General features: G+C 41.8%; 1 protein-coding gene across 1 annotated transcript in view; it reads left to right on the forward strand.

Annotated features, from left to right (window-relative positions):
• GUCY1B1 (guanylate cyclase 1 soluble subunit beta 1) overlaps window positions 1-15765 on the forward strand; it is a 52405-nt gene extending 36640 nt beyond the window's left edge. The window contains exons 7-14 of the mRNA XM_082461739.1: window positions 1245-1361; window positions 2326-2459; window positions 6811-7008; window positions 10067-10304; window positions 11281-11421; window positions 12796-12950; window positions 13249-13375; window positions 14491-15765. Of these exons, the coding sequence (XP_082317865.1) occupies window positions 1245-1361; window positions 2326-2459; window positions 6811-7008; window positions 10067-10304; window positions 11281-11421; window positions 12796-12950; window positions 13249-13375; window positions 14491-14514 (1134 nt within the window). The 3' untranslated portion in view covers window positions 14515-15765. The remainder of the gene's footprint in view (window positions 1-1244; window positions 1362-2325; window positions 2460-6810; window positions 7009-10066; window positions 10305-11280; window positions 11422-12795; window positions 12951-13248; window positions 13376-14490) is intronic.
• The last annotated feature ends 265 nt before the right edge of the window (window positions 15766-16030 follow it).

Consider the following 16030-nt stretch of genomic DNA (forward strand, 5'->3'; position numbering starts at 1 on the left):
GCCTGAGACAAAAGGCCACAAAGACACTATTGTTACAGGTGACCATTCATACCTTTAACTCTTTGCTTATGTATCAGGTAACGTGGAACACACTGTACGTCACAGAAGTTCTGTAACTGTAAACTAAGTACGTTTGAGCATACTGCAGCTTTGCCTAGGACAGCTACTTACTTTTTTCTGTTTTAATCACAAGGGCAGTGGGAGAATTCTGTGGGAATAGTGTACTTGTTTTAATGAGGAAGTGAGTAACTTTCCAGTAACAATCAGTTTTCACTTAATTTATTCAACATGGAGCAAATAGTCACTGAATATCTACTGTCTGAAAATAACTTTCAAAATCAAGCACTGACATTTGCAGGGAAAAGAAAGGAATTTAAAATACACCAAAGAGGAAGGCGATAGAGGTTACCGTGGGGTTTAGTAGAAAAAGCATCAAAGGACAGCAGTTGGGTGATGCCAGGAATGTACGTTTGACTTGCATTATTATTATTGTTATTATATTATCTTCTTCTTATTCAGACCCATTGTCAAGTCCTCTCTTCCTACTTTTTCTTTTCTCTCCTTTTCTGACTTTTGGAATTGCACATGACATGTGTCTAGAGATACCTTTTGCTTGTAATTAAGGACACTTAATTCGGGATGAACTCACACGGGGTCTGGCGTGAACCCGTAAGTCTGGCAGCAGAACGATGTGCGGACTGGGCGGTTATGCTGGCTCTGCCTCTCCGCCATCGGTGACCTTGACTGTGTCGCGTCCCTCTTGGCCTGCTTTCCCCTTGTTATGCTGTGAGGCTGGAGGGTGGACGGAGATCACCTAGTGTAAGCAGTCACTCACTCCCCTTTTACTATTAATTAGCCGTCTCCTGATAAACTGTGAGTGGCGTGGGTGGTTTTGCGATTTAAATTTCATTTTAGGCCATGGACATCTAACACCTCATGCTGCAATTTAAAAGCTAAGTTCCATTCTTTTTTCTTCCAAAATTCTTCTCTTGTTTAGATTAGCTTATATTTGAATATGGGTCCCCCGATTCCATATTAGGTTTCACATTCAGGCGACTGCTGGATGTTCATTTAGTTGCCGAGCTGCTTAGATGATGACGTGAGTCCACAGTTGAGGTCACTTTCCTACAAAATCATTATGCTTTTCTATGTTTAAGTGCTGTTGAGCTGGTCTAATCTAATAACTACTATCAAATCATAAGAATTATTGACTAAGTATCCTTTTCTTTTCGTCTGCATTTTAGCTCCAGCCTGGGACCTGCAACCTCCTGTCTGTCTTCTCCCTGGTCCGTCCTCATATTGACATCAGTTTCCATGGGATCCTCTCCCACATCAATACGGTCTTCGTATTGAGAAGCAAGGTAATTGAGATATTATTTCAGTAAATGTGAGGAAGTAAGGTCTGTTACAGATTAGAAGTGTTCCACAGGGATAATTAGCTGCAAAGACATTCTGTGAGATGCAGAAGGTGTAGAGAGAGCAAAACCAGAGCCCGAAGGGGGTCCTATTTCAAAGGCAACGGTGCTGATTTGGGGGTTGCCTGTAGGTCAGTGGGACCCTCTCCTCTGGTTAGAATAAACGAGCGAGAGTTTGGAGAAGGCCTTGCCCAGGCTGCCCGGGTGCACACAATGAAACCAACAGCTTTTACTCAATATACAGCTACAGACTCCTATTTTAGATATCTGGGGAACTAATAAAGATGTTTTAAACTTTACCCAAAGCCGCTGGTTTGTTGTTCTCTAAATTGTCTGTTATTCTTCAGGCCATTTTTGTGGGGAAATACAAGTGTTAACATTTTCATTCAGTTGATAGTTTAGGTGGTACCCAGATCTCGTAGTTTCTGTTCTTGGGGCTAATGTAGGCAAAGTGTTCCAGAGGACAAAGCTCATCCTCCTTTACGCCCTCCACCTACAGAGGTCTTCCCCACACCTGCTTCCTGTATTTGGAACCAGCTGCTTCCAGCTCTGTGCATGTAGGGGTGGGCATGGGGACACTGGGTCTGGTCTTTGCTAGAGCCTGGGATTACGTGCTGTGGCCATGGTGGAAAATCAGAAATAAGACTCACTGAAGCTTTCCATAAAGATGTGAAAGTAGCACAGCTACTGTCTTTCTGGGTTCAAAGGAAACGGTCAGTTGGCTTTTCTGCAGTGATGTAAGGCTGTCTGCTTGTTACCTGGCGGACTCTGGTGAAACGCCTCTCCTGCTCTACCTGGGCCGACGTTCTCCCTTACGGTTTGGTGGGAATGAGGTCTCTGTGTCCTTCTCGGCTGAGTTGTTAGGTAGAGACAAAGGCATGAGTGGACGGTTGTGTCTTGCCTTTTCCAGGAAGGGTTGTTGGATGTAGAGAAATCAGAGTGTGAGGATGAACTGACGGGCACTGAGATCAGCTGCTTACGGCTCAAGGGCCAGATGATCTACTTATCTGAAGCAGACAGCATACTTTTCCTGTGCTCACCAAGGTAATCACTGCGAGGTGAATTACAATAGATAGAAGTACCCATCTTGTGCTAATGAAGGAGTTCAATATCTTTTATTCAATTGTTTCTACAACGTATGCTTAGACTTCCAAACTCTTTTTATATGCCTCTCTATAACAAGGATAACTTCATTGAACATTTGCAATAAACTCAGAAGAAGTCATGTCTTCTGTTTTATTTGCCATATCTTAGTCAGTTTGCTGAGTGTTTATGCCATTAGATCAGGGGATACCTAATCTGAAGGTAGGTAACTCTGTAGCTTTGTACCTTCTAAAGATGCATCATGTCCATAAGCAAACCTATAAGCATGTAATGCGATGGAAATACATGGTTATATTTGACACCAAGAAATTACTTTTCTAATTTCTGGATGTAAGCTATTTTATATTAAAACTATTTCGCTACTTTAACTGAGATACACTATTCAAAATATAGTTTTAAGTTGACACTTATGTAAATAATGTTATTTATAATAAACATTGGGACTTCCCTGGTGGCGCAGTGGATAAGAATCCGCCTGCCAATGCAGGGGACATGGGTTTCAGCCCTGGTCCGGGAAGATCCCACATGCCGCAGAGCGGCTAAGCCCATGAGCCACTACTACTGAGCCTGTGCTCTAGAGCCTGCGAGCCACAACTACTGAGCCCACGTGCCACAACTACTGAAGCCCACGCGCCTAGAGCCTGTGCTCCACAACAAGAGAAACCACCACAATGAGAAGCCCACACACCACAACGAAGATCAGCCCCCGCTCTCCACAACTAGAGAAAGCCCACGCACAGCAACAAAGACCCAACGCAGCCAAAAACAAATAAATAAATTAATTAATTAAAAAAATAAATATAATAAACATTAGAGGGAGGTAAAACTGTAGGTTGGTATTTTCAAAATGTGACAAGCGTTCTACTAAAAGATGCATGGGAATTTAGAATAAGAAACATATCTCTAAATTTACTTTAGAGCAGTAGACATAGGTAACTATAGAGCTTGTTAGGTGATATTTTGTGTATTTATAACTTTGTGCAGACAAAATGTATGCACATTATTTAGTAACACTCAAGAAAAGATGTTTTGGTGGGCTGTTGATTAAAAATTTAGTTTAAAGTCCAATTGATCACTTTTCATTTAAAGATATTGTCTTAAAGTTTCTGAAAAATCGAATGAATTTTGTAACACCTTCCTTGAAAATTATTAATATGGTATTAAAGACTATATAAGACTAATGATGGGTTTTTCCCCTGAGAGTATATATTATGAAAATAAAAGAGACAAAATTAGGAAATATAAACTCTATATTTTGTATTAATATCCTCCATTGATCTAACTGTATCTTCAACTGCTAAAAATAAGTGTTCTTCCTTCTGCCTCTTTCCAAGTTGAGCATCGGTAGAATGACAGCTTCTCAATAGGGACAGTTTCTATTCATGGAAAGAAGGATTTCTTTGGAAATAGAAGCAGGAAATTTGGAGTCTACTTGCTAATCACCATATGCAGAAATTGGCTACATAGTGACACACTCACCGACTGTCATATGGGACCTGCTCATGTGTACAGAGAAACCAGTACTCACACGAAATGAGATCAACTGAAAGCAGTTTTACTTACAAAATAAATAACCCCAAGAGGAAAAAAGTTACTGGCACAAAACAGAAATATAGATCAATGGAACAGGATAGAAAGCCCAGAGATAAACCCATGCACCTATGGTCACCTTATCTTTGATAAAGGAGGCAAGAATATACAATGGAGAAAAGACAGCCCCTTCAATAAGTGGTGCTGGGAAAACTGGACAGCTACATGTAAACGAAATTAGAACACTCCATAACACCATACACAAACTCCAAATGGATTAGAGACCTAAATGTAGGATCAGACACTATAAAACTCTTAGAGGAAAACATAGGCAGAACACTCTATGACATACATCACAGCAAGATCCTTTTTGATCCTAGAGAAATGGAAATGGAGACAAAAATAAACAAATGGGACCTAATGAAACTTAAAAGCTTTTGCACAGCAAAGGAAACCATAAACAAGATGAAAAGACAACCCTCAGAATGGGAGAAAATATTTGCAAATGAAGCAACTGACAAAGGATTAATCTCTGAAATTTACAAGCAGCTCATGAAGCTCAATATCAAAAAAACAACCCAATCCAAAAATGGGCAGACGACCTAAATAGACATTTCTCCAAAGAAGATATACAGATCGCCAACAAACACATGAAAGGATGCTCAACATAACTAATCATTAGAGAAATGCAAATCAAAACTACAATGAGGTATCACTGCACACCTGTCAGAATGGCCATCATCGAAAAATCTACAAACAATAAATGCTGGAGAGGGTGTGGAGAAAATGGTACCCTCCTACACTGTTGGTGGAAATGTAAATTGGTACAGCCACTATGGAGAACAGTATGGAGGTTCCTTAAAAAACTAAAAATAGAACTACCATATGACCCAGCAATCCCACTACTGGGCATATGCCCTGAGAAAACCATAATTCAAGAAGAGTCATGTACCACAATGTTCATTGCAGCTCTATTTACAATAGCCAGGACATGGAAGCAACCTAAGTGTCCATCGACAGACAAATGGATAAAGAAGATGTGGCACATATATACAATGGAATATTACTCAGCCATAAAAAGAAACGAAATTGAGTTATTTGTAGTGAGGTGGATGGACCTAGAGTCTGTCATACAGAGTAAAGTAAGTCAGACACAGAAAAACGAATACCGTATGCTAACACATATATATGGAATCTAAAAAAAAAAAAAAACAACAAATGGTTCTGAAGAACCTAGGGGCAGGACAGGAATAAAGAAGCAGACGTAGAGAATGGAGTTGAGGACACGGGGAGGGGGGAAGGGTAAGCTGGGACGAAGTGAGAGAGTGGCATGGACATGTATACACTACCAAATGTAAAATAGATAGCTAGTGGGAAGCAGCCACATAGCACAGGGAGATCAGCTTGGTGCTTTGTGACCACCTAGAGGGGTGGGATAGGGAGGGTGGGAGGTAGACACAAGAGGGAGGGGATATGGGGATATATGTATACGTACAGCTGATTCACTTTGTTATACAGCAGAAACTAACACAGCATTGTAAAGCAATTATACTCCAATAAAGATGTTAAGAAAAAAATGGGGAAAAAAAGTTAATAGCTCATTAGAATAATAATAAGTTTTGAGAACAGTGAGGCACAATTTGATGAAGTTTTCTCACTAAATATGAGCATTTTAACCCTTCACTTTCATTTTACAGTTCCAGTCATTTTTCCTCTGCTCACTGGCAGGTCTTGTAAACCATTTGGTGGATGATCTGGCCTCTTTCCTGAAGGGTGTGTGTCAATAGTAAACTGTTTGATCATTTTATTTTTCTTTATTAACATGCTAATTTTTGCTTTGATTTATGGACATTTCTGCTGAGAATATATTGCAGGGAGACATTTTATTAATCCCAATTTCTTTAGTAAAGTCACAACACAGTTATGTCATTTTAGAGAAATTATTATTATGAACGACTGGAAATAATTACTTTGCATTTAAAGAATTCAAACCAAGAATGTAACCTTCAGACATTTTAACCAAATACTAAATTTTTTTAAAAGTCAACTTTTTACTTAACAGATCTTCACCGAATCAATAAATACATTGTTCTAAGAATGACTTAAGTTACAAAGATGCATCAAATTCAGCAAGAACAAATACTGTTTCAAATAAATGAGAAAATTAGTCAAAGAAAATAAGAGTAGTAGAAGAAATTAGAGCCAGAAATAAGAGTGGAATAGAAAGTGCATGTTAGAAAGTCATGAGTACGGAAAAGTCATGTTGAAGATGGGTCATAGATCAGGTTGTAAACCTTTCATCATTGTGTGTGAAAGAGAAGACACCTAGTTACGTCAAAAAACCCCTAAGGCAACAGTGAACTAGCTTCTCAGAAGAAACACTGTTATCCTTGTTAAAGAGAGTAAAGATAACTTTTTCTTCATCTCTTCATAATGAGGAAAAACTGTGGCAATAATAAGTAACAGGCTTGTGTTAAAAACCCGAGCGGGTTTTGTAGGGCGGTTTTTCACATTATCTTTTAATTTAGGCTGATGGCGTTAGAAAGCGCCATTTGGCAAAACTGCATGTCAAGTTCACTGCTCTTTGATAGATGTTTAAATATTGAGAAGAATGAAGCACATTCCTCTCGCGTTTCTCCAGATTTTCTTACGCCTGACCTGCTGAATGGCAGGCGGCGGGATTAGACTCCTGGACAGGAGCCAGGGCGGTGTTGCCATGGGGATCCTGGGGACTGACAGTGCCTCCTTCTCCCTGTGACAGTGTCATGAACCTGGACGACCTGACCCGGCGCGGGCTGTACCTGAGCGACATCCCGCTGCACGATGCCACACGGGACCTCGTGCTGCTGGGGGAGCAGTTTCGAGAGGAGTACAAGCTGACCCAGGAGCTGGAGATCCTCACGGACAGGCTGCAGCTCACATTGCGTGCCCTGGAAGATGAAAAGAAGAAGACAGACACGTAAGCACGTGCCCTGTGCTTGAAGAGGGCGGGCGGGGCTGGCCTTCGTGGTAGCCGGCGGCTCTGCCGTAGTTAAGACTGACCGTCGGGCTGTGACCGGGCCCGAGCTGGTACTGCTCGCTGCACGGCAGGCCAGTAAATCCAGACACAAGTTGCTGGGGCAAGGAATAGCGATCGTAGTCGGAAAGACGGCAGACCCAGAAGATGGCGGGATCGTGTCCCGAACGACCATCTGGCCTGAGTTAGAATTTGGGCTCCTTTTCTATGAAAAGGGGCGGGCCCAGCCAAAGGGGCGGGGCTAAAGCCAAAGGGGGTGGGGCTAAAACCAAAGGGGGTGGGACCAGCCAAAGGGGCGGGGCTACAGCTAAGCTCTTCCTGGTTCCCGGCAGCGTCTGGGGCTGGGAGGTGTGAATGTCTTCCTTCCTGCGGCCGCTCCCTGGTGAGCCTGGTCAGGCTGTTTCCTGGGAGCTAAACAGAGGTATTTAGCTTAAGGCTCATGACCTGGGGAGCAGGGTTCCCAGAGATGGGCCATTGTGTACAGTTTAGTCTGATAAGCAACACCCCGTTAGTGATTAGCTTGTAATAGAACACAAAGGTTCTTCCCTATAACAAGCCTCGGAGGCGTGGGACCCGCCGTAGGTCTGGAGTCCTAGATAAACTCTAACACATCACTTAAATAGAAGTTATGCACACAGAAATCAATCAGTCCTAATAGTAATTTTACAAACCAAGCTGGAAGAATATACGCTAAAGCCTGTCTCTGGAAATCATTAGAAGAATAATTCAAGTGCATATTTCAAGTCCATCTACCGATTCATCCGTTTCTTCACACAAGAGGTGTACCGAGCTTCCTCTAGGTGCCCGGGCTGCCCAGGTGCTGGGGGACACTGAACACTGAACTTAGATTTGGCCATTATGTTTTAAAAGCGTTCTGTTCCTGGACTCCAAATTATTTTTGGGTTTGACAGGTGTGAGTCTGACAGACTGTAGTGTCTTCTGTGATGACAACAATTGCATCTGTAATTTGATACATGAACAAAGCTATCAAAACATAGAACTATTATTTTTCTATGAATGGTGGATTAAATTATGAACTATTGGGCAAGTAACATTTAAGATAATATTTCATTTTCAAGTAATTCATGTAAACAAATACACATCGTGCATACTGCTTGGCCTTGCTTGAGTATATTAATTAAAAGCATGAAATCACTGACTTTCGTAAGAGAATTTTACCGGGGGTCTTGCGTGTTCATTTTTAACGTTTGTATGATAGGAAGCTATCTTGGAGAATTGACCTGATGTTCCTTCGTGTGAGAACCGTGTCACTGTACTTGACACCGTAGGGTTGGTAACAGCACCACTTCCTGTCCTGTCCGTGCACTGGTGTGTGTGTGTTGCCTGTGGGTGGTTGCTGTGCCCACAGGTAAACACATCAATTAACTGTTTATTGGCAGCTTAGATGGATAGAGAATCCACGTAAATGTCTGTCTTCATCCCTAGCTTCGTCCTGCACTTCTCCTACTTTGTATAATGAAGCTGAAAACTGTAGTTTCTTCGACACCACTTTACTTTCCTCATGGCCCTGAAGGGAACCCCGTAAGCGTTCCAGGTATTTGGCAAATTTCCAAAAGTATGTGGGATGAGGTGGGCCACTCAAATTCCTCCTGCTGCTCGAGAAACAACTCAAAATGTGTATTTATCAGTGTGTGGTACAGCTTCCACCATGAAAAATAACCCATTTTATGGAGCTTATAAGATTGTCCTTAGGACCAAGGCTCACAGTCACCTGGATTTGTAAGTCTGAGTTACTCAGATCCTGCTCTGGCTGTTATATTAGAAAACCACCAAGGTTTCCATCTTCGTTGATATTTGGTTTTCAAGGTGATTTAATTATAAACATTTACTATGAATTTTTGTTGAAATGAAGTAGTTGTGCTGGTCACATGTAATATTCAGATATAGCTTTAAAATATTGTATAAAATGTTCTCTGTTTGAAAGTGAAAAGTGAAACACTGAATACATTCCACTAAAGGTAGCGAAAAAATGAGACCTCAGCTCCATTTTGCACCTTAAGCTTAGCACCGGTGCCGTCTGGCCTAGGGGAGAAAGAGGCTCGGAGGTGGTGTTTGCTCCCGTGCGCCATCACGTCAGGGAACCGCAGGTCCCCTTGCTTCTGCTTCTCTGCTCAGCTCTCACCCCTCCCGTGTGCTCGCCCCTCTCCCCGCGCCCCAGGGCCCCTGGTCCCATCAGCGTGGTCTCAGGACTGTCAACGGAAATGAGATCTTTTCTTGTCTAGACCAATTTCCACCTGCTTTATCCGTTTCTTCCATGAAGGAGTGAGGCAGGAATGAAACAGAAAAATCTGCCCTTTCTTTCTTTTTTCCTTCCTTTCCTTTCCTTTCCCTTTCTTCCTTCCTTCCTTTCTTTCTTTCATTGAAGTACAGTTGATTTATAATGTTGTGCTAGTTTCAGGTGCACAGCAAAGTGAATCAGTTATATATACATACACACATATTCTTTTTCAGATCCTTTTCTGTTACAGGTGTTTACAGGATATTGAGTAGAGTTCCCTGTGCTGTACAGTAGGTCCTTGTTGGGGAAATCTGCTTTTCGCGTCAGATGGCAAGCGTTGAGGCAGATGGCTTATCCCTGAGAGGTGAACGTGCCCCTGGTTTTGTGGGATCCGTACGGTGCTAAGTGCTTGAATGGCTTCGTTCATCCTGTGACTGTCACAGCAGGAGCATTAACACACAAGCCCACGCAAGACAACTTCGACTTGCCGGTGTCAGTCCTCTGTTTTGTCTGTTTGTTTTGTTTGGCTTATTTTGATTTGCTTTGAATTGGTTTGGATTTGGGGATGTTCTATGGGATTAAAACAAACCAATTATTTATATTTTCTCGGCTTGACTTATAAAGGTGGCTGATAGCGGGTGTCTGGTCAGAACGCAAGCCTGCACAGTGCACACGGCACTGAAGTCTACAAGGCGGGCCGTAGAGGCACGGTCGCTGCTCTCAGCATCTCTCACTGTGGCTTTATCCTCACCCTCTGGACAGGTTGCTGTACTCCGTCCTTCCTCCGTCCGTGGCCAACGAGCTGAGGCACAAGCGTCCGGTGCCCGCGAAGAGGTACGACAACGTGACCATCCTCTTCAGCGGCATCGTGGGCTTCAACGCCTTCTGCAGCAAGCATGCGTCTGGGGAAGGCGCCATGAAGATTGTCAACCTCCTCAACGACCTCTACACCAGATTCGACACGCTGACAGACTCCCGGAAAAATCCGTTTGTTTATAAGGCAAGTCCAGGTCCTGTCCTAATGCGGTGCCATTCATGATTCTGAATTTTCAAGCCGTGGCTTCCAGAGGCACTGCGGTCACCATTCCCTGACTGTAGCCCTGCAGGCTTGGTACGGGCAGGTCTCGTGCATTCGTTATTTACCATTTTCTTAAATAATTACCTCGCGTTCTAAAACATTCTCTTCCTTGTAACCCAGATGAATGGAACGGACGATTCCCTAGTTAAAATGTTAAATCTGTGCAGGTGGTTTATCACACGTAATATAAACACGGCATTCGTGTCAGTGGTCTGCAAGCGACATTTTTACTGAAACGTAAAAGTGATTTGCACAGTAAAGAAGTCATGGAGCTTAAGAAGGGGACTGAGACCCGCTTTTAGATAACATCAGCTTGAGGGAAACATTTATAAGGCATTTCTGCCCTTGGTTTCAATTAGTAACACATGTAATCTTGGAAAAATGAAGTCAGTGGAATATTGCTTCGTACAGGCAAGAATGTGAACCAAACCCCCCCCACCCAGGCATCTGGAGTCATAGAAGTGCCACAAGGACTATTTATTTTAGAGTCTTTTTCTGAGGAACCGTGTAACACTTGGTGAGCACGTCGTAAAAATCACTGGTTACTGACCAGGATAAGTCACTGACCTGGGGGCAGTGCGGCTTTGGCCCATCCAACCATCAGTGTTTTAAGGGGAAATAGGGTAGTAAATTGTCCTCCTGGGTAGTGAGCATATCTGAGCTGAGAAAGCGGGACTTAACTAGAGGAAAAATAATGCCTGTAATCAGACTCCAAGTGCCAGATGTGTACATTTCAAATAATGACGTTTTCTTCTTGTTGGAGTTGAAGGTATCAGAATTTTAAGAGATTCAGGGGAGGAAAGTTGAAAGTTATTGATAGCAATTGGAAGAACACGTTTTGTGTAAGGGTAGCAAGTGAAACAGTCATGTTTGTACTGACCAATCTGTGCCCTGCTAGGTGGAAACGGTCGGTGATAAGTACATGACGGTGAGTGGGTTACCAGAGCCCTGCATCCACCATGCACGTTCCATTTGCCACCTGGCTTTGGACATGATGGAAATTGCCGGCCAGGTCCAGGTAGATGGTGAATCTGTTCAGGTTAGTAGATAAAACAGATATTATAATGGTAGTAATAGACCTTTTGGACAACCGATTTATATTCATAATCATTAATCATGTACAAGGAATAACATCTTGACAACAAAGACTAATATTTTTAATGTTTTTTAAATTGAAGTATAGTTAATTTACAATGTTGTGTTTCTACTGTACAGAAAAGTGGTTCAGTTATACATATATAATATGTGTGTTCTTTTTCATGTTCTTTTCCATTATGGTTTAATACAGGATATTGAATATAGTTCCCTGTACTATACTATAGATCCTTGTTGGTTATTTATTTTATATACAGTTGTGTGTATATGTTAATCCCAAACTCCTGATTTATCCTCCCTCTCCCTTTCCCCTTTGGTAACCATATATCTGTTCTCTGTGTCTGTGAATCTGTTCGTGTTTCGTAGATATGTTCATCTGTGTCATATTTTAGGTTCCACATATAGGTGATATCACATGATATTTGTCTTTTTCTGTCTGACTTTCTTCATTGAGTATGATAATCTCTAGGTTCATCCATGTTGCTGCAGATGGCATTATTTCATTCTTTTTTATGGCTGAGTAATATTCCATTGTATATATGCACCACATCTTCTTTATCCATCCTTCAGTGGACACTTAGGTTGCGTCCATGTCTTCGGTATTGTGAATAGTGCTGCAGTGAACATTACAGTTTTCTCCAGGTATATGCCCAGGAGTGGGATTGCTGGATCATATGGTAGCTCTATTTTTAGTTTTTTTAAGGAACCTCCATACTGTTCTCCATAGTGGCTGCACCCGTTTACATTCCCACCACCAGTGTAGGAGGGTTCCCTTTTCTCCACACCCTCTCCGGCATTTGTTATTTGTAGACTTTTTAATGATGGCTGTTCTGACTGGTGTGAGGTGATACCTCGTTGTAATCTTGATTTGCATTTCTCTAATAATTAGCAATGTTGAGCATCTTTTCTTGTGCCTTTTGGCCATCTGTATAAACAAAGACTAATATTTTATTGAACCCATTGTATTACATTCTTCCATAGAAATGGGAAACCTGTCCACCTGTTTGAAATCTTCTTTAGTCCATGTACTGAAAGTCACGAGGATGAGATAAAACCCCCTGTCCCTTCTGGTTTATTTTTTAAAATCTCTTTCCTGTGTCTCATGTAAGTTGCCAGATTCACATCTTTGAAAGCTTCAAACTTGACAAAAAGAATGTTTCTCTTGAAAGATTTTTGTGAGGGTTTTTGTCTGTAATATGCTTGGAGTTCTAGAGAATTCTTATGATTTTTATATGATGACTCTACGGTATTCTTTAATATAGAGTAAGCAATAATTCATATTATTGAATTTATTAAAACAGAGCTTTGATTTCTGCAGATAACAATAGGGATTCACACAGGGGAGGTAGTCACTGGTGTCATAGGACAGAGGATGCCTCGCTATTGTCTATTTGGAAATACTGTCAACCTCACAAGCAGAACAGAAACCACCGGACAAAAAGGAAAAATAAATGTGTCTGAATATACATACAGGTAAGAGACACATCTAGTTATTTACCGATTTGAAAAATGTCTCTTTGCATGTGTTTTAATTCCCTGGGTGATTTTATTACCTTTAACGTTTATCACCTCTGCTCTTAGGATTATTTATTGTTTATTTGAGAAGGTGGTGTCATTATTTCCATTTTAAGTGATTCTTCACCATCTTAGGAGTTTCTGCTATGCTCATTGTTACTAAAACCTTGAGGTACCTTTAAATAACTTTGGTGTGTGTCCCTTTCCCCGTGCAGCCATACTCCACGCTTCTCTCCCTGTTCCCTGTCCCCTTTAGATGTCTCATGACACCAGAAAATTCAGACCCACAATTCCATTTGGAGCACAGAGGCCCAGTGTCCATGAAGGGCAAAAAAGAGCCAATGCAAGTTTGGTTTCTATCCAGAAAAATTACAGGAACAGAGGTATGACTCATCAGAGTGTAATTCCCTTTTAAGACAGACTGTAAACATGGGGAGCTAAATCATAATCACTGAAAACACGTTTCATTTGCAAAGAATTCTTGCGTACGTGAACCCTTCAGTAAAGCAGCGGAAATACTGAACCGTTAGTGAGCCGGTTAGAACAGCACAGACTTCTCAGGGGAGACTTTACGGTTGCTGGTTCTGTCCTCTAATGAGATGAAGACCAGAGCACGAGACGGAGGAGAGCTGGCTGTGGTTGTTCCTCCGTAACCTGGCTCGGACCCAGCTGGGGAGCGGGCGGTGAGGGGCGTCCCGGGCCCCCCCCAGCGTCCTCAGCTGTCGTGAGGTCACCACCAGGGCCAGGACAGGGCCGCCTTCACGGGAGGTTTCCTGACCACGACGCTCCAGATCCTTCCGAGGGCCACGCTGTCACCTCGGGGAATGTTGGGGCATCTTTGGACATGTAGTCCCTTGTGTGTCTTCCCTGGAGAGAAGAGTGATTTATACTTTTCCAGAATCTAAATGATTCCGCAGGGAAGCTATAGGTCCGTGCTCGTGCCCTGGGCGTACTCCAGCCTGAACCCAGGTGCTGGCGTCGGGGGGGGGGGGGGTTCGCTCAGGGGTCCTGTGACCCAGGGTGGCTCGTGACACCAAGGTCCTGCCAGCTTTGCCCCCTCCCAGTGGGTTGCCTCAGAAACAAGTCTGATGCTTTGTTCCCCGCTGATGTACCTGGTTCTTTAGAGGGGGTGAGACTCCTTGACTATATGTCTTTTCCTGGATGTACACATTCCTTATAAATGCTTTTAGAGTAGAAGTCCTAAGAGGAATGGAATGCCAAGTTGTAAAGTTTTCATCTTCACCTTCTCTTCACTGTTTCTACTTCTGGTGCCAGCTGGCTTCCCGATGTTCTTCTGATAAATTAGCTTCCCTCCGGCATTGCTCATTTTACTTGGGTGCTTCTGTCTCATCCAGCGTGGTGGTGGGAATGACTTAGAAAAACTGTAGATACGAGTGCAGATCAAATTTTATTTAAAAGAAGAAAGAAAATCTTTTGGGAGTCCTACAAGCTTTATTATCACTGAAAATTAATACCCTGTTTTTTCCACTTTGTAAAGGAAACAAAGCAGGATGACAACTGAATCTTGGACGTCGGGGTGAAGAGGACGGGGTGCGGTCCAGTCTTGCCCTAACTCCTGCCAAGCCTGGGAGCAGTCGTTCCCTTGGTCCTTTTGCATTTCCCCAAGCCTTTCTCCTGGTTATCGCTTTCCTTATTCATTATTCCGCTTTAGCTCTGCTTTTGAGTATTTTCAAGGTTTAGTATATTGCCTGAAGTTCGGCTTCGTGTGGGTGATGTGAGCTTCACGTGTCTTAAAATCTACTACAAGCATCACCTAACATGGTGATTTGCAAGGAGTAGGCACCCAATAAATATTTGTTGAATTTAATTAAATGAAACGGAACAGTATTTGGCCATGTGTCTATATATATATATATATATATATATACACACCATGGTTTTCTAAATCTGTTCAGTGCTCTCTCTATATATATGCATATGTATATTTTAATGACTATAACATATAAAAAAGTTTTATCATGTTGGTGTATATCATTATAGAAATCATTTTCTAAAGGAGTGAATTCAGAATTTTAGGGAAAAAATGCAATTTATTTTCAGACTCCCCAAATAAGAATTAATATATCATGCTAAGAAAATACTGACTCCACAAATAAGAATTAATATTTCATGCTAAGAAAATACTGACTATTTACTGACTATATACTGACTATGCTAACTTTCCTTCAGAAATAGAGAATACGCATTTCTGTTATTAAACTATTGGGTTATTCATTCAGATCATGTGGCAATTATAATTCCTCTAAAATGCTGTCGTTTGCATTGTACCCCTTTTATAATTATAAATCTCACTAATCCCATGCAGCTGTTAAAGAAAGCGGCACTGTTTCACAATGAGCTATTGCGTTAGTTTGGGGTGAATGTTAGGGGCTCTGACCACATCCAAGGAAAAAGCTGGAAGCATGGCTCTGGGGTGTTCCTGGTGGTCAGAGCCCCTCCTGGCCCTTTATTCCCAGAAATTAGCTCCTTTTTCTTAGCTCACAAGAATGTGACTATATCCAGGGCATCATGTTCAGAAAACTTACTTTAATTTCGACATAGAATGCATTCTTATTGGACTCATTAGCCTGTTGTCCTTCAATATCTCTGATAATTTATTAACATCTATCTTTATAAAATATAGTACAATTACTTTTGTGTAAAAATGTTTGTCTTTAAATTTAGCATTTCCTATCAGCACATTGATATTTGTATAAAATGTTCTGTGTTCATGTGTAAGAGATCCTGCAATAAATTATTTTTTCCACTTGTCTCTAGACAGTTTTTAATTCAATAAAAATGAAATGAATAGTCTTGTCGGTCATTTGATTGATTAGTGCCGTTTTTGGAAATACATCTTATCACTTTGCCTGTTATAGGCTTTCATTTTGATTCCCTGCTGTTAGGATAAAGCTGAATGGTCCCTCTTCATCAGGCCTATTCCCAGATGGTATTTTTCTTCAGTGACAGCGGCAAGACCAGCCTTGGCAGGGGTGGGGAGGATATATGCACAGATACATGTGAAGTGACACTGATGA

The sequence above is a fragment of the Balaenoptera physalus genome (genome assembly GCF_965194825.1).
Source record: "Balaenoptera physalus genome assembly, chromosome: 5".
Taxonomy (NCBI): Eukaryota; Metazoa; Chordata; class Mammalia; order Artiodactyla; family Balaenopteridae; genus Balaenoptera; species Balaenoptera physalus.